General features: G+C 39.1%; 1 protein-coding gene across 1 annotated transcript in view; it reads left to right on the top strand.

Moving 5' to 3' along the window:
• ME1 (malic enzyme 1) overlaps nucleotides 1-23,550 on the top strand; it is a 194,522-nt gene that overhangs the window by 110,219 nt on the left and 60,753 nt on the right. Inside the window, exon 6 of the mRNA XM_075747600.1 lies at nucleotides 2,172-2,275. Within this exon, the coding sequence (XP_075603715.1) occupies nucleotides 2,172-2,275 (104 nt within the window). The remainder of the gene's footprint in view (nucleotides 1-2,171; nucleotides 2,276-23,550) is intronic.

The raw sequence follows: 23,550 nt of genomic DNA, 5'->3' as shown, positions 1-23,550 counted from the left end.
CAAAAGTGGCAAAAGGAGTAGAAGAGCCTGTGTTTCAAGGCAGACCCGTGGCTTGTTTTGCACTTGGTTAAACAGCATAACTGTGAATGCCTGTTTCTCTGGAACAGAGAATTGCTGCCCAATATAAGCTGGCTTCCTGAAGGAATCGGTATGATTCAGTCTGGCTGCAAAGCATTTTGGAAACATGCCTTCAGAATTTAAAAAATAAAGGGATCAAAGATATATAGAGAGATATCTCTATCTTTTTCGCTTTGGACATTGTTTTACAAAATGAGAACACAGACTGATTTTTTAATAAAAATCTTGCAGAAGTGTGTTAAAAAAGCAAATCAATTTGGGAAGAAGAGTTACGGGAGTTGGAAGGGGGCTATGTTACTTACATTCAATTGGACCGTGGAGCATGTGGTATGCGTGCACAGGACACAGAGTAGCAGAAGCCTGCTGGTGTGGAAGCTGCGGTCGTGGGATTGTAGAAATGGGTTTGCTGTTTCTGAGTCCCACCATGATGCTCCTGATAGAGGCTCCTGCTACTCGGTGGTTCTGCTTTCCAACCTGGTGTGCTCAGTCTGGTGGGAAGCATGAGGCAACTCCCATGGGGTTTTCAAACTTGTCTTACCTTTTGGAAGGTACCTGATAGCAAGCTCTTGCCAGTTTTTCCTGCAGTGTCTGGAATAGATAGATAATTACGATTTTGATGTTGCTGCTAGAATACCTAGAATAATGTAAATACACAGGCAAAATTATTTCAGCCAAAGAATATGCTACTTAAACATGAATACTACATAGAATTGGTGAAGGGAACAAATAAAATGCATACAATGTAATGACTTCACTTTTATTTACAAACTAATTTTAATTTTGAGCTTTATGTGTTCTCTGATTCAAACAGTTGAACTACCAACTTCTGAAAGTCTGTAAGTAATGTATTGGAAATAGCTTGTTTTGAAATGGTGACGAATTTAGCAACAATTTTAGAAAAGTCAGCTTTTAATCCTGCCGAATTTTTGTATTGATTTTTTAAACATTCTAATCTGATCTCTTTAATTTTATTTATTATTTATTAATTTTTTATGGGAGAGGAAAATGAGGGAGAGACAAACAGCTCTATCTGTAGGTCTGCATCAGGATACTCCCAGGGGAGGCAGAATACCACCAAAGGTTTTAAGTTTCGTACTGATTCAAATCAATCTCCAAGTGGGGCTTGTGACCCAAAGTATTTTTCAGTTCTACAACATAGAAAAGCTGTGAAGGGAATTTAGGCACTTTTCTAAAATACAGAAATGAGATTTCTAATTCCCAGCCCGAAGCAGGCTGAGTGAGCTTTCCAGCCTTGTTACTGCGTGTTGTACATTGAAGGTTCTCTCCTGGAAGGAGAAATGGTCTGTATTTTTCTTCATGATGCTTTCCTAACTGAAGCTGGTGTACGAGTTTCTGCAGCCATGTTGGTTTTGCAAATTGCTTTTGGATGAAAAATGTTTAGTCAAGCTTCTGACTGATTCTGCAAGCTGTTCGGGCGTGTGTGGGAGGATTGCACGCTAGATTCAATGGAGAAATTAGCTTATTCATTTTCAGAGGCCTGTGAAAAATAATAGCAAAGAGTGTCTTTATATGAGACTTCCTGGGAGAGCCGGTGAAAGTGTTGAGAGTGGGGAATCGCTGTAGCTGGAGTGAATTGTCAAAAGTGATTGCAAAACACTTTGAACACATTTAGTAATTTGTAAGCACATTTTCTGAATATCGACTCATCAACACAGTTGAGATGATGGACTCTGGGAGAGATTTGTGAAATATGGTGATAAAAGTAAAGAAAATGGCTTTTTTAAAATGTCAGAGCACTGTCAAGATGTAAAGGAAAAAGAGAAAAGTATTAACTAAAGCTTTAAAAGACACTTTTGAAACCTGACTTCCCAGAATAAACTTTTACTTTTTCACTTGGAAACAATACACTTCCTTTGAGACTAAGGTATCCCTTTTCCTTGATACAAAAGGGAGTTTCTTTAATCTCTTTGTTGCGTTTCTTCAGTCTTTATATAGAGGTGGATAAATGGATATGTACTTCATATGCTTGGGTTAATCTTCAAACACCGTATTGTTATCCCCTTCTTACTAACTTAGAGTGTACTAGTGTAACTTGCCCATGTAATAGTTCAAACATTTTTTTTTTATAACAGGCATTGCTGAAAGATCCTTTGTATATTGGATTGAGACACAAGAGAATCAGAGGTCAAGCCTACGATGATCTTCTTGATGAATTCATGGAAGCTGTGACTTCAAGGTATGTGATATATCTGTGCTATTCATTGGTGTATTCCACTGTGAACTTCATCTTGGGAGAAATAAAGGTCAGTAGCTTATGAAAGAAAGACAGTGTTGTTAGGTTTCTGATAACTTTTGGGTTGAGTGTATTATTCTATATGTTCATAACTGCTTGAACTACTTATCTTTAATATTGCAGGTTTATGAATTCACTGCATGAGTGGTAAAACTCATCTTTAGATGAGTGAACTAGTTTTTCAAACTTCTTTTTCAAGATTTGGATTGTTAAGTATTTGCCTAATAATTTTCTATGCCTAGAGCTACGCCTACGTGATTTTCTCTGTTATTTCATACGTGAGATGTCAGCAGCCTGAAAGAAGCTATCGTACTTGGTTTTAAATGTCATGGTATGGACCTATACCAAGTCAGCTCTTTCTCTTGCTTCTTTTTTCCTATACAGGAAGTAGTTAAATTTATTATTAGACCACGATGCATAAAATAGTTCTTCTCACATGTCAAATAACACATTTGCTCATATTTTCCTTGTTTGTTAAAATATTTGGAGTTCTAGCCCTGCATTCAATGCGTATACCTAAAATAGCCCAAGTGCCAGGACCCTTAGCAGAATGTGTTTTCTGCATCTGCACCCCAAAGCTGGGGCTGAGCTGCGGGACCTGGAAATACTTCTCAGCTCCTCAGTCTTCGCTTATGTCCCATCTATGTTTTGACTCCCCGTTGGGACCTTGCCTGTGCAACGTCTGTTGTTCCTGCCTTGGTTCCTGTGCAAAAGAAACTTGGGCAAGCAGGTAGGATTAATTTCCATGCCTGAAACACATATTCCTTCATGTATTACTGTACTCTTCCCCGTCACTCCCAGCTGGCTGACACTCCCTTGTTCATAATCTTGCTATGGAAGTTGCTGGTTTGGCTCTACCCTGTAGTGTGTTTGCGCCTCTTCCAAGTATTCCCTTTCAGATAAAATTGATGTATTTTCACCTTCCTAATAGACAGTTCACAGCATTAGAAATTGCTCTGTGGACCATGTTTTGAGAATCTCTAACTTAATGCATTCCCTAACTCACCCTTTCTATAAATGAACCACAGTTCTTCATATTGAAGGAGTTCAACAGAATCAAGCAGATTATCTCAATAATGTTTGAAGGTCTGGTTGGCATACTCTTTTTACTAAACATCTTTAAAACTCTGTAATTTTGAGCAATTTTGAGTAATCTGTGTTTGCTTGACCTTCTGAAAGATCACTGTGTTCTCAGCTAAATCTGTCATGGTCTACAATGGTGTCATTTATTTCATGTTTAAGTGGAGCACTTACAAACATAATTCAAACTTTGTGTGGTTTACTTATGAATTGTTTTGGCTGCAGTGTGACATCTATATTGATTGTGATACTCATTTGCTAAGGTTAAGGGAAAAGTGATGTAGTTAAGTTAAAATCAAGTCCATTCAATAATTTCATATGTTCCTAAATTCCAATTTCTATTTAGCATGCCACTGGCAGACTCAGCACTGGCAGCTGATTCTGGTGTGGTGGCTCTGACTGTTAAAGATGCAGGTCATGATTTGCTTTATTGTGTATTACTTTCCCTTTCCAGCCATTGTGATGATCTAGGTAATTGTATGCTTTAGTGAAATGCTAGTATCATCTCCTTGTGAAAGTTTCTCTTACGTTTTTCCTCTTTTCATTTTTTTTAACCTTCTGTTGGCTGTTTCACCAGGGGCAGTGTTTGCTTTGCTAATCTTAGATGCATATTTGGACTGTTACATTTCAGGTTAGTCATATTTATTGTTAGTTATTGCTATGGTACTCCAGAAGAGGCTTTCTTATTTAGCATTGGCTAATTAATTCAGAGAATGGAAGAAGTTCTGGGGAAATCTGTTGGCGTGTTTTCAGTACCATGAAGTCTTTATGTCCAAAACATACATAACTATGAACACCACAAAGCACAAGGCTATCATGTATTTTTAATACACCAAATCTAAAGACAGGCTTTTAAGGTGATGAAAAATATTTTCAAGAGAAAAGACAGCAAGTTGGAAAACAACGTTAAATGCCTGTTTTAGATATTTTCACCTTTGTAATTCTCCAGAGAAGCCAAATGCTAATGAAGTGAGAGCCAAGTTTTAGCAGCACTGCCTGGAAACAAGCAGGAGTAGGCAGCCGTACAGGGCACTGCACTTTGTACAGGCTCTTCATTGGCTGCCAGGGCAATTTCCTAGACACGCACATCATCTTGATTGATTGTTAAATTTTGAAAATGTAGATTTTTATAAGCTGATGCAGCATCATTTATAGGGTTTCGTGTTGAAATGTCACCTTTATACAGTAAATGTCTTGATGCGCAATAAAGAAAATGCTTTATAAAAAAGGTGTGTCATATGAAGGTATAGTTTCATCAACTACAATACTTTGTCTTCTCAGCCTCCACTGCTACTTGCCTCCAAAAGTTCTTTTTATAAAACAAAATTATTTATGAAAGAGTCAGGATTTAAAAAGAAACCCACAACTTAAACCATCCTTTACTAAAAGATTCTGGTACAGTATCCAGTGTGCTGTCATGGCAGAATGGAACTAGGACAATGTGATTTTTCCCAGATGTGGAAGGCAGAAGCATATGGAAAGTATCTGGATTTCTGTTGACATAAATCCAGTGAACACTTTTATTTACACATGTATACTTTTATCTGTTTATTTGTTTATTACTAGTGCCAGCAGCTGTCCTCTCTGAGGGCAGGTGCTATGATTTCTCTGGATATTACAAGGTGTTTCTTGCTTTTGTGCTGATGCAGTACTTTAGGGGAACAGGAGTATTCTAGATGGAAGGAATGTTTTATAACATGAGAAAAAATGGACAGTGATCTTCATCACTGAAGAACGTAAATCTAACTGGAATTCAGAAATGTTTGTTAAGTTTCTGCCCTACGGAGAAATGGGTCATAAAACATTTCATACAGAGAATTAAATTTTTCCAAATGACAAGTTGTTCTTAAATATCTCTGTTTGCAGAGGAAACTCTGAGGGGAGGGATTGCTAAACAAGACTTTGGTAGCTGGGGTTGATCCACCAAAGCTTCCTGTGTAACCAGAGGAAATAATTCTGTCTTTTTATTCTGGTTCCTATTTCTTCCCTACTTGCCTGCAATGATGCAAAGAGAAATATATCAATGGCCAAGAGAAGAGGTATTCATGTACAACAGTGAAGGGATTATGGGAACACTTGAGGGGAAAATATGTAGAACGGAGATGGAACGAGAAATGAAGGGAGAGGAAAAAAGCACCTTTTTAATAGCAGGGTCTTGACTTTCCTTGTCTGATGCAAAATGTAGATTCAAAGGGTCTGGAAAATTTTTACTTAATTTGAAGGAGACTTCCTTTTCACAGATCTGATAAAGATAATTCCATCTTGAACCCTGCTAAAAAAGGCCAGACTAGGGAGGAACAGCATCCCACTAGCTTGCTTTCTGCTGCAGACCATGCCCAATAGAAGGCCCTGTGCACTGGGGAAGGACAACACTGAGTTGCACCTCTGGTCTGTGAACAGATAGGAAACTTTTAGAAAATGAAAAGAATTTGGTGTAATTCCCATGGGTTATTTCCTTGCCCACCTACTGCAACCCCAAAGAGTTGGGCAGCATTATTATTCTGTGATAAGCTAAACCCCATGGATTTGTGATGTATAAAAGCAACCCTAGATAACTGAAATTATCTCACTGTGCATGTGTGGTGAGTTTTCAGTTTCATTTCAAGATGCAAATAATAGTGGTGGACCCTTGAAAAGTAATATCATGTGTCATTTATGTTCTCTTCTGTAATCATATTTTAATTAAATCCTTCCCCACTCTTTTTATATGCTGTGCTTTTCTCAAGTTTGTGAGCTATAAACCAAGCTGCTGACAATTGTAATTCAGTATGTTCTGTCCTAAATTACCATGATGTAGTCATTATTCCTCATTTGCCTGATTACATTATTCACAGATGGTAGCAGGATTTCATTTGACATCATGTGTTACTTTAAAAGTGTTTTATGTTAAGTATGGTTTATCTAGCTTTCAGAACAACTGTAAGAGTTATATATCCACAAAATAAAAATACACAAATATTTTAATAGATGTTTTCATTTAGTAGATTACACTAGAATATAATTCAATTAGTAAATAACTTCATTCAAACAGCTCTTTTGACAAGAGAATATACTGGCAAGAAGTCACCATAAGAGGTGCTTATAGCTGTGCATCATTAAGGAAGTGGTTGGACCGCACAATGGCTCTGACAGTATGTTCAAGCACAGATTGTGAGTACAAGAACATTGGTCCCTGTGTCCTCTTCTGCACTGTAGTGGTGCAAGACCAAGACTTGTATCATGCCTGTACATTCCCATATTGTTCAAGTTAAAGTGGCTGTCAGAAAGTGTGCAGGAAGAAATACTGCTGCAACAACTCCCTCCTATGGCAGACTTGGTGAAAATCTTTCTGTTTAGAGACTTTGTCCTTCAGTGGGACTTAGGCCCTTTGAGGGAATTTTCCAAGCCTATGACTACCTATTCCTTCCACCATTCCATGAACATTAGCTTCCTAGTGAAGATCACTATGGACAGCAGGATAGGAGAAAGTTGGGTCCTTAGGCAGAAGCCCATACCCTGCCTTGACTACAGTTACAATTGCTCTTTGAACCTACCCTCGGTTCCTTCCTGCAGTTACATCTCAGCTTCATTTCATTTTCATTGATGGGCTTGTGTTCTTCCTGAAACTGCCCAGCCCCAGAGCTCAGACTTCTTTGCCCACCTAGACTCCCAGGTGGACTTTGCTTTTATACTGACAGGGTAAAACTATTCAGGAGGATCCTTAGGTTGTTTGCCTATTAAAAAGGGCCCTCAAACTCAAAACCACTGTGGTTTTAAAACAGGGATTATTGCTTTGGATGGAGAGTGTTGTGGAAGGGGAAAACTCAGTTTAATAAACAGGGTTTATTTTTTATCCTAGTTCAAGCAGCTGTGATGGTTTGCCTGAGGAAAATCTTCAGATGTTGTGATTAACCATGGTGACTTGTGACTCTTACCACTTGAAACATTTAAATTCTCAACAGATGATGCCTCCTCTAGGAAGTTTGTTATGGGACCCTGAATCCTTCTCCAGGCCATGGTGCTTAGTGGGGTGCCCTGCTTGGAATCATCCTTGCCTGTCTGTGTAGGGGAAATAGAAAAGTAACTTAGCTGTAGTATGTTTTTTGAGATGGGATGCTTGTGTGTACCTTTGCTGCTCCTTTGGTTGCCAAATCCAGGGGACTCTGAGATGGAGGAAGGAAGACTGGGTAGAAGGCATCTACTTCTGTATGTTCCATTAGGTAAGGGGAAGCAGGTTAATTAATTCATCCCCAGTATGAAAATCATTATAAACAATACATCAGAGAAAGAAGAATGTAGACAAACGGTCTTTCTTTTTGTTATTTGGTGCTTTGTACCCCTCCCCTTCCTTTTCCTGCTGGTTGATTTGGTGGTACGGTTCTTAAGATTCAACGGCTGGGCAGTGGTTGCTTGATAGTCTTGGGCAAAACCAGCCCACTCTGACCTCCTGCAGCACGAGATCTGAATTCTACATCCTTCTTTTAAAACCTCAGTTTAAACCTGTCCTCTGTTTTGCCATAATCTATATTTCCAGAGGTTTGTGTCCTGCTTTCTCTAACTCCAAAATCAACCATGAAATTTTGTGCTGCTGCTTCTCTCTGGACTTAGAACTGCAGAAACGTGTGACTCATGACACTAGTTTATTTACCTTCACATTTTTCCTTACAATTCGTTTGTGCTTTCGTTAACTGGAACCGGAAAACAGATGGCAGATGTTGCTTGGTTGATTAAGTTGCCCCAGCTAACTGAGGAAAAAATATATATCTTACTTCTAGTAGGGTGCCTTCTAGCCATTTGTCGTGGTTTTACCCCAGCTGGCAGCTGACCACCACGCAGCCACTCACTCGCTTCCCGGCATCAGGATGGGGGAGAGAATTGGAAAAGTTAAAGTGAGAAAACTCATGGGTTGAGATAAAGACAGTTTAATAGATAAAGCAAAAGCCGTGCGCACAAGCAAAGCAAAACAAGGAATTCATTCACCACTTCCCATGGGCAGGCAGGTGTTCAGCCATCTCCAGGAAAGCAGGGCTCCATCACGTCTAACAGTGACGTGGGAAAACAAACACCATCACTTTGAACGCTGCCACCCCCCCCCCCCCCCCCCCCTTTCCCCAAGCTCCTTATAAACTGAGCATGATGTCATATAGTATGGAATATCCCTTTAGTCAGTTGGGGTCAACTGTCCCGGCTGTGTCCCCTCCCAACTTCTTGTGCACCCCAGCCATCCTGCTAGCAGGGCGCTGCAAGAAGCAGAAAAGGCCTTGGATCTGTGTAAGCGCTGCTCAACAATAGGTCCCTATAACAAAAACATCTCTATATTATCAACAGTGCTTCCAGCACAAATCCAAAACATAGCCCCATACTAGCTACTATGAAGAAAATTAACCCTCTCAGCTGAAACCAGGACACCATCCTTCTCAATAGCTTTTTTTTCTGTTCCATCTCTGGCCTGTCACTTTTATAGCTTAACACAATGGAGATCAGCTTGATTAAGATTGTTTATTGGCCTCTATTGTGTAAATAGCCAATAACAACAAGTCTCTCCTAAAAATAGGACCATCTCTCTTGCCACAGGAGAAGCACTCATCATTTCCCAAACATGAATATTCTGTGCAGAAGCTCTGAGTCCTCTTTCATCCATGTCCTTGGCAAGGGAAGGGCCTGTGCTTTGTCATCTGAAACCACACTCAGCGGTTAATATCTCACAGTGATATTATCTGTTCTGATTCATCATTTCCTTTCTTTTGCATACTCTTGAAAAATGCTGACAGCTTGCCAGAGCAGTAATGAATAAATATAAATATTCCATCCTCTTGAGTTTAGGTGAGTCAACACAGCAGCAGCAGTGGACACTGCTGGGAATGTTTTGGATAAGATGCAGAAGTGGGATGTGCTGTCCTACTTTGAGGCAGAAAAGGCCTCAGTAGCCATTTCAGTTTCTTAAGGTTCACCCTATGGCAAAATGGGAATGAAGGCCTAGTCAGACTAGGTTTTTCATTTCATGTGTGATTTGAATCTTCTATGATGCAATTATAAGATCTTTCTGAATCTCTTGTAATGCTATTTGCTGCTGCCAAATCATCTGGTTAGTTGCTCAGATGATATAAGTCTGTACTGTGCTGCCTAATGCCCAAGCTTCAAGACTTTGGCAGTAGAAGCTCAGGGAGATTTGCAGTTGAAAGTATTGGAGGAGGTTTTTTTACCTTTAAATAAACCGAAAGTAAAATAAAACTGTGCTAATGAATACTCTTACAGTTGTAAAATCTAGCATGGAAAAGATAGAAAATCTACATTTTAGACCAGTCTTATTTGCATATGGACTATGTGCTTGTTCATTTTATTAGGCTTTGCCTAGAACTTTGCTTGACTCAGTTTCCAGAATGGGCAGAGCAGAAGGAGTAGACTGGAGTTACACTGGCAGCTGTGCCTCTGGCATATGATCTTTTGGGGATTTTGTGTCTGTTCACTTTTGACACCTTTGAATACTTCTGTATATTCATTTTGTGATTCATTTGAAAACTTGTTATATCTAGGAAAAAGAAAAATCAGTGCTGCAGGCCAAGTGAAATTATATCTGATTGCTGGAAATGTTAGAAATATATGTTGTACAAACTTTTCAGACACAGTAAGTGGAATAAGGAAAAGTGAATCTGTCAGTGAAGCAAAATCTTAGCAGGATAGATAGACCCTAATCACATCAAGTTTATTTGTAGAGTCCTATTATTGTTTGTAATGTGAGACCTTAGAGAAATTCTTAGCAAAGATCAGCAGAAGAGCCTTGAAGAAATATAACCTCATTCATCCCTTAAAGAAAACAAAAAGTAATGAGATCCTCAAACACAGTACCGAGGGGGAAGGTTATTGTTTTGTTTTTGTGGGACAAGATAGAGTGAGGGAATATTTTTAGTATTTTTAATATGCCTCTTGTACCAAAACTGATTTTGGAGCTCAGAATTGCATGTATCCATGTTCTAATAATGCTCAGTTATGTCCCAGACTTTCTGCAGTCATTCAAAACCCACCAAGTGAAGAACACACTGTTCTCAGGCTTTTCTTCTCCAAACTATTTTAAGAAGGGATTTTTCAAATGGAAAAGGCCTGGGTAATCTCAGTTACTTTCCTTCCTATTTTATAGCTCCAGCAAATGGTGGGCAGGATTCTCAACAGAAGTTAGCTGGTGTAACTGTATTGTAAATGGAGTGAATGTTGATTTATTTGAAAAATTTGTGTGAGTGTAATATTTTAACAAGGTTTATATTGTTGTTACAGAAGTATAGTGTTTTTCCAGGCCGTCAGAAGCAGCAGTTTCTTAATTTATTTTTTTCCTTTGGAAACTCTAGTAAAGTAAAGTAAAATACCAATTTTTTTGCTGCAGTTCACGTCAGATATCTGTCCCTCTTATCCCACATATGTCTCTCTCCTGTAACAGGTCAAGAATTATTTTTATCTAGATTTCAACTCTCAGGAAAACTTTCATTCACTGTCAGTCTGGCTAGTGGGATTGGGTACCTCAGTGCTTCATCTCTCCCTGGTCCTTTACCCCTGCCAGACAGTGACACTACTGTGCTTTGCTCAGGGTATCCCACCTGAACTGCACCTGCTCCCACCTGATTCCTGATCTGCGGCAGTGGATCAGCCCATGCCCATGGGTGCCTCTCCTACAGCTCACGGGCTGGGGATGCAGGACGCCAACAGCAGCGGGACTTTGGTAGCCTGAGATTTGCTGGTAAAATAAAGCCCAGCTGCAGGAGGGCAGAAGGCAGCAGTTACGACTGAGGCCAGAGTCAGCAGTGGACTAACCTAGGTGTCCTACCCTGCCCAAACCAATCCTGCCCTGCATGAGAGGGCCTGGACCCACCGAAAGCCATGGTCATCTCCCACCTAGGAAAGACTTAGATCTCTCATTTCCCTGCACCCTCTGAAGCATATGTGCCACTTACAAGAAGTTCTTAACATATGGCTTGTTGACCACCCTGTGCAGATGACGTAGTGTCGTGGTTTAACCTGAGCTGGTAACTGGGCACCATGCAGCTGCACCCCTTCTCCCCAGCAGCACAGGGAGTAGAATGGAAAAAAAACCCAACCTCATGGGATGAGATAAAGACAGTTTAATAGGATAACAAAGGAAGAAGATGATGATAATAAATATTATTATTATAATATTAATAATAGTAATAATAAAGCCAAGTGATGCACAAATGTAATTGCTCACCACATGCAGAGGAAAAAAAAACAACCCGATGCCCATTCTGTTTCTGAGCAGCAATCCCACCTCCTGGCTAGCCTCCCCAGTTCTATACTGAGCATGACATCATATGATCTGGGATATCCCTCTGGTCAGTTGGGGTCAGCTGTCCCGGCTGTGTCCCCTCCCAACTCCTTGTGGACTCCCAGCCTCCTCACTGGTGGGGTGGTGTGAGAAGCAGCAAAGGCCTTGGCTCTGTGTGAGCACTGCTCAGCAGTAACGAAAACATCCCTGTGTTGTCAACACTGTTTTCAGCACAAACCCAAAACACAGCCCCATACAGCTACTGTGAAGAAAATTACCTCTATCCCAGCCAAAACCAGCACACATAGATCAAACAGTTGGTAGTCTGAATTTCCTGATCTCCTCCTTGAGTACCACTTTTAGAGTTAAATCTGCTTGTTTCTGTCACAGAGTATCACAGGAGTAAGAAGGAAACTTGGGTATTGCCATCCTGCCCAGACTCCTGAGACTGCAGATATTTTTCTCCGTTGTGATTCATGATAGAAAAATCTTTCAGGCAGTGCAATTTGTGTAACGCAAAACATTGTCAGGGTCTAGGTCAGTTCTCCTTTTAAAGGAAACAGCATTTATCAGATAAATTACAAACTATAGAACACAAAATATTTAAGAGGTTATACGGGATATAGTGGAGTCGTTGCTGCAGACCCAGGGACTGGTGGGGCCACTGCGTTTTAGTTAAGCACAACTGATGCACTGCTCAGGAAGGTGCAGGACTTGACCAGATCCAGAGCATCTAAGAGCTTCCCTGTGAGTTTGGTGGGACCTAAAAAACACCACCACCCAAGCGTCAGTTGTTGTCTGGAGCAATGCACTTGTGCTATGTATCATAAGAGTAATTCCCTTGGTTTATGTCTGCTATGGATTATAAACGTTGTTGGTGCCCAACTGCCTACAAATAATAAGCCATTAGTAAATATCACTGACATAACCTATTCATCATCTGGATGTTACTAACTTGTTTTGCCAATGGCTGATTTAGCAATAAACCAGAATTTTTATTTTCAGTTATTAACACATCACTCTCTTAAATCATTTGATTGGAATGAGCTAAAATTGTAATATTCATACAACCGACAGAGAATTTGGAACAAGTGTATGAGTGTGGTAGAGGGAAGGTATTAGAGGTGACTGGCAGATTAAATACTTGAATGAACTGCATCTTTAGAGTCTGTGTTCATTTGGCCCTGATTCTGAACAGAAATGCTGGAAAACTGTAAATCAGCAGGCATAACTTTGAAAATATATTTTTTATATAACCTGGGCTATTACCTTTTATCTTTTTGTTTTGTTTTGTTTTGTTTAGAGCTTAGACAATAGAAATATACATTGTTCTTAGTTATTTTAAAATGATCCCTTATCACTTGTACCTGGAAAAGTAACCGGCCAGCACAGGCTCTGCCAGCAAGACTGTCTTGCTTAGTTTGTTCCCAATAGAGAGTCTGTGATACCGTCTCAGTTCCTTTGCTGATTCACTGAGTAAACCTGCATCTGTGCTGATGAAACAAATATAATCATGACCTGCTGTTGACATTAATGGCAGACAGCATCAGTGACCCTAAAAGATTCAAATGATACAAAAGGGGAAAAACAAGTATTGTAACACTGTGAATGTTTTGATATCTATGTTATCCACTATTTTTTAAACCTTTTGACATGGGTTAGGGAGTTGTAACTGGAGACAAGGACCTCTGTTGCTAACATCTTGCATCCCAGCGATACTGATTTGGGTCAGGGGACAATGTCCTTGGGTGTCAAAGACATGTCCCTGAGGAACTTCATCCGATGGTAGAGTCTGCTGCAGGAGGCAACACTGGGGGGGGGGAACTTATTCTGTCCCCAAGACATGGGCAGCCCCAACTCAGCACAGGCCTTTCCCTCACCTGTTTCTGTCCTGAGGCTCATGAAAACAGATGATAGTGTTCACATGCCATGTTTTTCATATGGTATGCTGTTAGATTTCAGAAGCTACTGTGGTGTTTGTGTATCACTTGTCTCTGATTACATATCCTAATGTATAGTGCATATGTGCTTATATCAAATGTTCATTTCAGACTAAGCTGCATTTGTTACCTTACCCATCATGGCTCAGTGTTTGGTATGCCAGATACTTGCCAGTTGCTGTGTAACTGTATTTTTATACTGTTTTTCACTGTAGTTTGTTATCAAAATCTAGCATGAGAGAATAGATACATTGCCATGCATCTTCAGTGGATATGCTAGAACTGAAGTAAATTATTTTAGATCTTTTCATACTTTATCAAAAGTTTTTTCTTGTAAGCATTGTCATCATTGTATTAAAAATGGATAGTGACATTAGACAAACAACTGTACTCCCAGATTAGACAAATCACAGTATTCCCAGAATTTATTTATCCATGCTCCTTGAGATTGCTGTGAGACAGAGCACTCGCTAGGATCAAGGGCTCCCAAAAAGTTTTTGTACAGTCTTCCCAGGAAATTGCGATGGAAACTTCAGTGGCTTCCCTGTCCATCCTAGAATCTGCAGTAGTAATCCGTATGTCCTTACATAGCAATATAGCCTACTGTGGTGTGGACATATGGCACTTCTGAAAATCAGGATACTTCTCTTTTGATGCTCAACTGTGGATTTAAATGCTGACTTGTAAAATGGAAGTATTTAACCTTATCCTGAGATTATGGCCATATTAGTCTTTCAGCTGTGCAAACCTTGTGATATGAACTGTCTGCCAGTGATTTGGGACTAGGATCAGAAGGCATGTCAGAACTGAATTCTGGAGTTGTATGCATTATCAGTATCAGTAAGTGTGATCCATTTGAAAATAATACAGAGGACCTTATGTCGAGAGTATCCTACTAAGAGACTTTTTCCATGTCTTTTCAGTATCATAAACATATCCAGTGTCTATTGCTGCATTCTCCATCAGTCTGGCCTCTTTATAGTCCTTAAAGCTGTTGCAGAGTAAAATTTTCCCCCTTTTATACAGGGGAATTACAGCGTTATGGGACAAAATTGGATTTAGATGTCCTCTTGGGCACAATCCAGTTGCCTAAATATAGAGGTCCAGTGTCATACCCTATCTGACCTCCAGCTGCTGGTCCAGGTACCTTAATTGTCCCACACGTCCTCAGTCATATTGGCCAGCTCTGTGTGGTGCTGTGGATGCCCTGAAGTGTCTCGGATGGCAATAGGTTCCTGTGTTTGAGCATCTATGTCAAGCCCCAATGTCTATCTGTATCTCCAGGTGCTTGAAGACTTTCAAACACTGGCTCTGAGTGACCTTCCTAGTGTTGCACAGGAAGACTGTAGCAAATAGAGGAGAACCCTAAATATCCTTTGGGGTAGCCTTCCACCTATACAGCTATCCCTGAGCAACTTCCCATATGGATATAGTTTTGGTAAAATTAGAGATTGCACGCAGATTTTGAACTTGACTTGTTTTGAATGCTTAGAGCTGCCTCTGTCCTCCTAATCCTGCAGTCTCTCTATACCAGTTTCATCTCAATAAGGCATACTGAGAGCTTGCTTAATTGAAAGGAGCTAAAGACTGCTGCTTTTAATTGCAAGATAGTGCAATTGATTTATTTTACTGATTCATTGTCTTTTTATTTAACCTAGAGGTAAGGAGACAGTAGTTGGTATCTGTAGAATTTTTTATACTTTTTGGAAATTCTAGATACACGTCTTATTTCTGCATTAGCAATCACCAGTGTTTATACACCACTGTAAAAAATATTAGCCTGGAAATGGCTGAAAAATGCAATACGACACTTCAGACCCACTGCCATATGTAAGTGCAGTTAACTGACACTTCGTTGACGCCCACGGTGGTGCCAGTGCTAACAGCGCCTGAATAAAACATGTAATCTGTTTAGCTAATGTGTTTGTTTAATTACAAAATTACAAAAGTTCTTTATGATTTTATAAGTGAGTTTATTTGAATAACTGGATTTCTGGAATTCCAAAGGATGCCGATTGTGTCCCCAGAAGCAGATAATAGTTATCTGGTAGGTCATCTTTATATAACTGGGGGCGTATATGAGAGAAAAAAGGAACATATTTTGAAAAATAGACTGGGGTTTCAGTGATTCAAAGATCTTTTTCTCCTAATCCCTTACTCTTTTGTATCTTGCTAATAATTAGGGGGAAGAATTCCTACTGCCCTCCCTGCATTGGCTCTTGCAGAAGGAAATTCTTTACTATTTTATCTCCGGCAGAGCGTTACTTTGATATTTCTCCTTCTAAAAATGGGATTTAGCTTAGTACAAAACCAGAAAGTTATCTGTTTCAAATATTAAACTTTGGAAACAGCAAGAGAAGTATCACTTAATTAGCTAACTTTATTTCAGAATTTGGTGGATTTTACCATCAAAGTTAATCATTCATCTACTTGCTGGTCTGTAGCAAGCCTAAATGGCTACTGGAAAGAGATTGCTGGCAGGGTTTGCTGAAAATGAACTATGCAGGTTTTAATAAAAATGGAGTTAAATACTGCTAGAAAAGGGTAAGCCTTCTTTCTAGAATCATAAAATCATAAAAGATATTATTTCTGCAAATATTTAGTTAAATGATACTATAAAATTCATTTTATTTTAATTGCTTTGTGATTAATTCCTACTGCTAAATGTAAATTCCTTCTTTTATTTTTTTGTTTCCCCTTTTTGAAAGACCTTAATAGAACAGATATTTGGAATTATTGCTCTTGCTCAGCGTAGAGCTCTGATCTAGAAAACACGCACAGGAGTTATTTTTCCTTTTACAAAACATATGAATAGGAGCAAGCTTATTTGAGTCTGTCAGATAAACTGAAATATTGTAATAATAGTTATTAATATCGGAAGAGTCTGCAGATCTGAAAGTATATTGAGAAAAATGCAGCAAAAAATAGTACTCTTTAAATAAGCCATTAAGTGCCACATATAATTAAACTTACATTGTATTAATTTTAGGTTCTGTACAAGCTTTGAAAATGTTTAACCAGCTTATCTTTTTCCTAGATGTCATCTGGGTTTGTGGCACACCTAAGGATGGAAAACTCTTGTGGCACAAGTCTCTGAAATACTACAACTCTCACAGTAATCTCGTGTCTCGCAGGCTTTAATGAACTATGAGAATCTTCAAATTTAGCAATAATATTTAAGTTCACTTTTTTACATATACTTTGGTCCTGCACCATTAAAATTAATGGATTTTTTCTTTTTTTTTAACCTTCTTTCAGTAGATGCAGAATAGAAAGCCTGCCTTGCTAGAGGTTTTGCATTTGTCAGCCCTAGAGTCATCTGAAAACCTATGGAGTCCATTTCTGTGGCTGGGCATAATGATCCAGACATTTAGAGATCTTTTAACAGTATCGGGTTTTTATTAAAAAGGCTTTGATTAATCTTTTCTTCTGAAAAATTGATGATGATCTGAGCATGTGTTTGACTTCTGGAATACTACATTTCTTCAGCTGTGGGACCGCAGTGATTCTACTGAATTTATACTGGAAAAAAAGCTCGTTAAATCATTGATCCTTCACATTTATACCAGCTGATTTAAGAATGTCGTAACGGTTACAAAGAAGTGCTCTATTAAATTTGTTAATGATTCTAAATTTGTATAAAAAAAGTGATTTTCCAGCTTAAGCCAGACTACACAGCGTTAGGATTTGTTTTCTTTTCTTTGCCAGAAAAGTATAGAAGTTGTAAATTATATATGGAAAATATTTTTAAAGAGCAGTATTTTCAGGATAAGGGAACTGAGTGCAGCTGGTTTGGTATATTTTCCAAATCAGATTTCAAAATGGGAACCAGCTGCTCATCTGTTGCTTTTAGCTAAAATGCCAGCATATGCTGGTTGTTGCACGATGGCCATTTTAGAAATAGTATACATGAGGAGTACTGGATACGATCTTGATGTCAGATTCAATTGCAAAGTATCCTCACTTGGTAGCAGCACCACCTGCAAATGCTGCAGGCTCCTATCCTAAAGATATTTGAATGATTTTTTTTGCCAAAAATAAATAAAAAAAATAATAATGAGGAAATCGTGGCATATAGCATCCGCTGTGCATTTTCAATGAGCTTTCTATCCAAATTAATCAAGTTACTCACAGCTGTGCTGTTTGATTGCATTAGCAGAGGCCACCATCTGAGCAGGCGGCTCCTGAGCGTTGGTCTCTGGACATAAGAACTGGCACCACTTTGCTTTTGTCCCTGATGCTTTCTCCTTTCAGCTCCATAGGCAGGGATGCTTTGATGCTGCTTTTTGGCACAGGAAGGAAAACTGAGATGGAGGTGGGCTACGTGGCTTTGTTGTTGTTATTGTTAATTCGCTCGGAGTGCGGGATACGTGTTTCTTAAATAGGACCTGCCTTTTCAGCAGAGGTGCTGACAAACAAGAATTCTAGACTGGACTGTTAATAGAAGTCAGGCACAGGGCTGCAGTGAACAGTGCGTTCTTAGGGCCTTTGATTTAGACTTGGGGCCAAGTTCATTTGGTCTGAATGCAATTCTCGTGTTTAGTAAGTATCACAGGGTTTTTGCAGGGCTAAATATTATTTGATATTTTTTCCTTACTATTAAACAAACTAATAAATTGGGAAATTTTAAAAGGTAGATTTGATCAATATCAAAATATACTGTAGCATTTTTTACTTGTTTTATTTTAAAAATATATTAAATATTAGGGAGACACACTAAATTTTGTACATGAAGAATAGCAACATTACAGCATATATAAAAGAGGTTTGCTTAGAATCATTTTGAGTTTCCCCAGGTCTCCAGAAAACCCTATTTTGGTTTTTTATGTAGACTTCCAAGAGACAACTTTCTTTTTTTTCCCTACAGGAAAGAAATTGCCATACTTTGCCCTGAAATTATATTCAACAATATTCCTGTTACAGTGTCTTCGTAAAGAAAATCTTGTCATACTTTCCTTGGAGTCAATCCCCAATACGCCCTCATTGAACTCAAGGCGCCTTCGGCAAATATTCAGCGTTGGTGGAAAACCTCGTCTTCCACAGGACGTGTTGTAGCCATCGTTCTGCTTCTCTGGGCTTTTGTTGTATTACAAAATATCAGAATAGTGGAGTTTGTAATTGCAGCTATTGGTATAAAAACATGTTATAGGGAAAACTTGCGAGCAGAAGACAAGGAAATGGCTGCGTTTCCTAGGACTCAAGTATCTGCACAACATATTTTTGGTTTAGAATTAGGTGCTAAACCAGGTTTTTCTACTCTTGTGTTTGGGAGCAGGAGGTCAGATGGTTGAGAAAAAGGAGTTAATATGTACTTAAGCAGTTGAAAAGGTTACTGGGGCTATAGTGTTTTCTCAGTTGAGGCTTGTTGGCAGCAGGTTTAGCTTAAGGAGCAAAGGCAATGTCAAATAACCGCTTCACAGAACATGGGACAAAACGGATTCATGACAAAGAACATAGTCTGTGCTCCAAAGAAAACCACTAAGCTAGTTTCAGCTTCAGTAAGTACCACCACACTGTACTGTATAAAAGCTTTTGAATGTTACCTCATTATTGTCACCTTGCCTTCCTTCTTTGTTAGCAATCGTACTGTGATTGGGAAAAAAAAGGGAAAATCTGCCCAAGTTACTTATAAACATAAAAGTGATGATAAACATAGCGATATCGCTCATGGGGCTGGGGGTTTTAAGTAATGTGCTGTGCCTTAGTATTTGTGTCATTGAAACCATTGTTTAATGGGGTTTCTGGTGTGTAATTTAACTGCACTGGTATAAACTAAGAAAGGCAATAAATACATAATCAAAATTTGAAGAGACTTTTAAACAAATGCCCAGTTCTATAAGATTAAAGTTAAAAATGAAAAATGAAGAATGATTAAACTGCACAGGCTTTACGTGTTTTCCACTTCTCTGGGATTACGGAAGTGACTTTTGAGCTGTTGAATCATTCTAAGAGAAATGGCCAAGGCTAACTTGTGTTTATTCCCAAAGACAAAAGTGGTTTTTTTAGAGAAAGCATCAAATTCCACTCCCATGTCCAATTTTAAAAGTCAAATATGGATGGATAGGTGTTTTTAACATAGGCCCAAAGAAGCTGAGTTGCCAGTGTGTGTGCAAACATTGATAAATATCTCCTTTGGATAAGAATGGCTGGAATGGAAAGCAATTCCATTTTTATTGTAATTATGTTAATGAAAAAGGAAAATGCTTTTAATTTTAGGCAGTTTTTTTGTAATACAATGTTATGAAAATGAAAGGGACTGACTTTTGGGAGAAGTAAGATGCAGAAAACAAGTGGTAGCATGCCACCCGCTTGTCACTTATAAGGCAGGACAGTGCTATGTACTAATTTTGAAGTTTTGAACAGTGCCAGTGATACGAAAATAGACCTGGCTTAGATTGCTTTTGTCGTTGTGAAATGTCATTCAGTTTATAGCAGTCATAAACTTAACTACCACCTGTGCTAGTGACACTTTTCATTTACAGTGCCTGACGCTTGGATTCAGATTGTGCCTGTGGTTGAAGACTTTGTTTATATATCACATTTACAGGAACCTGTGTTCATTTATAATAAGCTTAGTGTTTGGGTTTGTTTGGGTTTTTTTCCCCGCATTTAGCTGTTAGGTAAACAACGCTCTGTCCAGCGTTGTGCTGCTCAGAGGTGTCACTTTGAGACTCTCCTCTCATGCAGACGTGACTGTTATATCCTCAAAAAGAGGATGTGATAGGACTAGAGGATATTGTCAAAAAATTGGGCAAAATTTGATGTTTCCATTTTTTATGCTTTACGTTTCCATGTGCTGTGTGAGAGGACCACTGGTGGGTTATACTTTTTGTGCTATTAAATGATACCTGAGATTCCTGACTGTAGGGACCACTGTGAGTGAATGAACTACACCACCACTAAATGACTGCAGCTTCTATCACAGCAATGCTGGGGATTAAGAATAGTGAAGGCATCCAGGAAAAAAAAAAAAAAACCAAAAAAAAAGTAAATTGCCAGATTTTGTGGATTTAAGCATTCCTGATCCAGCAGCTGATGGCAGTATGACTGACTGCATATTTTTTCCCCTAATATGGTATAGACCTTAGTTAGGTTTTGAATATCATGGCACAATTATTTGTGGTCTGCTTGAGTTTTTCCTTCCCTGAGGGGCTAAAAGCTGTTAAAGACAATAACCTTGTCTGGTGAGATGTGGCTGGGACATTCTTTGCTTAACACAACAGTACCCCGCCTCACTGGCAAATGAGAAAGTCTGTAGCAGACCTTCTACTGCAGCTTGCTAGCATGAAATACTGTGCTAGCATTACAGTCTGAGCAGTGTCTGAGTTTTAAGTCAGTGTGGAAAGCAGGCCTAAGGGTTCTGAAATGCTTGCTTGCATGTAGTAACAGTCTGCAACTTTTTGTTGACTCACTTATTCCACATTTTTTGTCTGTATTTCTGTTTTTGCTTACCCCCTGTAGCTGCCTCCTGCCAGTGGTATCTCATCCTGTTGCCTTTTCTTCCTGATTGACTTTTGTAAGTTCCAACTCTGCTTCCTCCTTTATTGCCCACTTCTCTCTGGAGAGGTTTGTTCAATCCCAATCCTGCCTGTGTTCTTACTCATTTTTGTTCTTATCTGTAATTATCTCTAATCCTTCTGTGTCACAGCTGTTCCCTTCTTCATATCCTTCTGGATGGTCGATTTTCTGAGTCTGAGGTTTTCCTAAAAGTATCGGGTTGTTATTTAATTACTTTATTTCATGATCTCCTAACTTGTGCTGTCTCCGTCATGCTCTTCCGGCTGGACTGAAATCATAGCACCAACATGCTCCGCGGTATGTCCCACAACATTGGTTCCTTGGCTGGCTCTGTCACGGCACAGATCTCACCCTTCCCAGTCTCTTAATAAGGGATAAACAGGTGATAAGCAACAACTACTGCTTTTCAGCTGCTTTACTACTTCCTTGTTATCACTGTCCCCACTAAAAATAAGAGAAGTATGTCATTGTAACTAAATTGAGAACACAATTCTTTCTCAAATGATGATTTTGCTTGCATATTCAGTCTCAGGAAGGGCACAGGATGGTTTCTTTTCTTTGGACACGTAGCCCTTGAAGGCAGAGACTCTGTCCTCTACCACCATCCAGCATGGTGGGGCATCAGTTCCTTTTGTCAGCCTCAAGAGTATAAATATTTAAATAGTTTTTATAACTGTTTTTATAGATCACTGAAGCATCTCAAATTTTGCTTTTTAAGCTTTGTCCGGAACGGGATGTAAATGAAGTATTTAGTAACCTTGCTAAGTACTAAGGACTCAGCAAGATATTATCTTTATAGTCTTATTTTAGAGTGATTAATACATTATATGTAAGAAAGAAGAGACAGAGTTTCTTTCCGCAAACATCTGTTTATGATTTAAACTCTGCAAAATATCCAAAAAAAAGATTGTGTGGTGAATACTGACTTAGGACTTTCGCCACGTATCCTCCTGTCCCAAGGACTGCTCCTACACTGCTATTAATTTTGCTGGTACAATTCCAAATCTGTCATACTTAGTTTTAAAATGTATTTGTAGTCACATACCCTACTACTAAACAAAAATAAAAAGTGAAAACCTGGGGACCATTTCTACAGTTGATGTATAATAGTACTTGAACATTGATGCTGCAGCATAAAATTATAGTCAAAAGCAGATGGTCATTATCAGTGAGTTGTGCTGTAAATAGATGTGAATATATTTGTAAAAGTCAGATTTGCTCCACATGCCTTTTTTTTCTCTTTTTTGTATGTGTGGCTGCTCCTTTCCAGTGACAGATCTCACCTGTTTTCCATGTCACAACCACCTGGTCTCAATGTCTGGGATGCAGTCCTCTTTTTCACAGCTTGCTAGGTCTCTCCCAGTTAGTCTGCTCTGCTCAAGTAATGGCATGCAGAGCTAATGTGTTTAAAAGGATCTAGCTAAACATTAAATTTTGAGCAGCCTTACTTCTGCACTAACATGCTTCTTTCTCTTTCCTAGCTGTCCCTTGGACCAAAGAGAAACATATTATGTCACTATTTAAGAGGCTTTGGGGCAATACCCTTAATAATATGCCTTGATTTTTGGTCAGGCCTGAGGTGGTCAGTTGGATTAGATGACTATTCTAGGTCCCTTCCAACCAGAACTATTCTCTTCTCTGTGAGCTTTGGCTTTGTTGAGAGAAGTATGTATTTTTCACTTTGTATGGTGCAATATGGTGAGGAATTGTTCTCACTGTTAACGTAAACATGGATTCTATAGTTTGTTTGTAGTGTTGCAGTTTGAACAATTGTTGTTTTTTCTGACATCAGGTGTGGTCCGGATGGTCCTGGTTAGGGTATAGCCTGTACTTGTAGGAGAACAAGTTGTCTGTCTCTTGGCACAAAGATAAGGCTGTCTCCTACAGCAACACTTACTGGATTGATGTTCAAATTTGTATCAAGCAAACACTACAAGAATATCAGGAAAAATATGAGATTCCAGCATCTAACGCCCCTCTTTGATCTATTAAGAAGTTCTTAAAATACTTTGAAACTACAGAAAGGGCAGTAGAGATGTTCTTGGACTAGAGATAAAAGCTGAGAGCTAATGAGGGGATTTTTGTAGCACAGAGTGAAAGCCACAGTGTCACTCTTCCTCACAGAGAGGAGATTCCTTTGGAGCTCAGGCCATGGCAGTATTGCTCATGACCTCAGAAGTCTTGTAGAATTTTTGCTGGAGACTCGAGCCAAGCTTTGAAAAAGTTTAGCTGCTGAGTGCTACACTTAAGAGCCCAACTCTGGGCACGTTGGGCTAGTGCATGCTGGATTTCATGATGCTTCTAGCCTCTGTTGATGCTTGAAGGCTAAGAAACAACATCTGGAAGTTGACAAATGGACTCCCAGAGCTGTTATTTGTAGGGTTTATCTGTGTGTGGATTGTTAGTCTTTATACTGTTCAGTAGCTTGTATT

Source organism: Balearica regulorum, chromosome 3 (genome assembly GCF_011004875.1).
Source record: "Balearica regulorum gibbericeps isolate bBalReg1 chromosome 3, bBalReg1.pri, whole genome shotgun sequence".
Taxonomy (NCBI): Eukaryota; Metazoa; Chordata; class Aves; order Gruiformes; family Gruidae; genus Balearica; species Balearica regulorum.
Note: the sequence above shows the minus strand (reverse complement) of the source record. Positions and strands in the feature narration are given on the sequence as shown.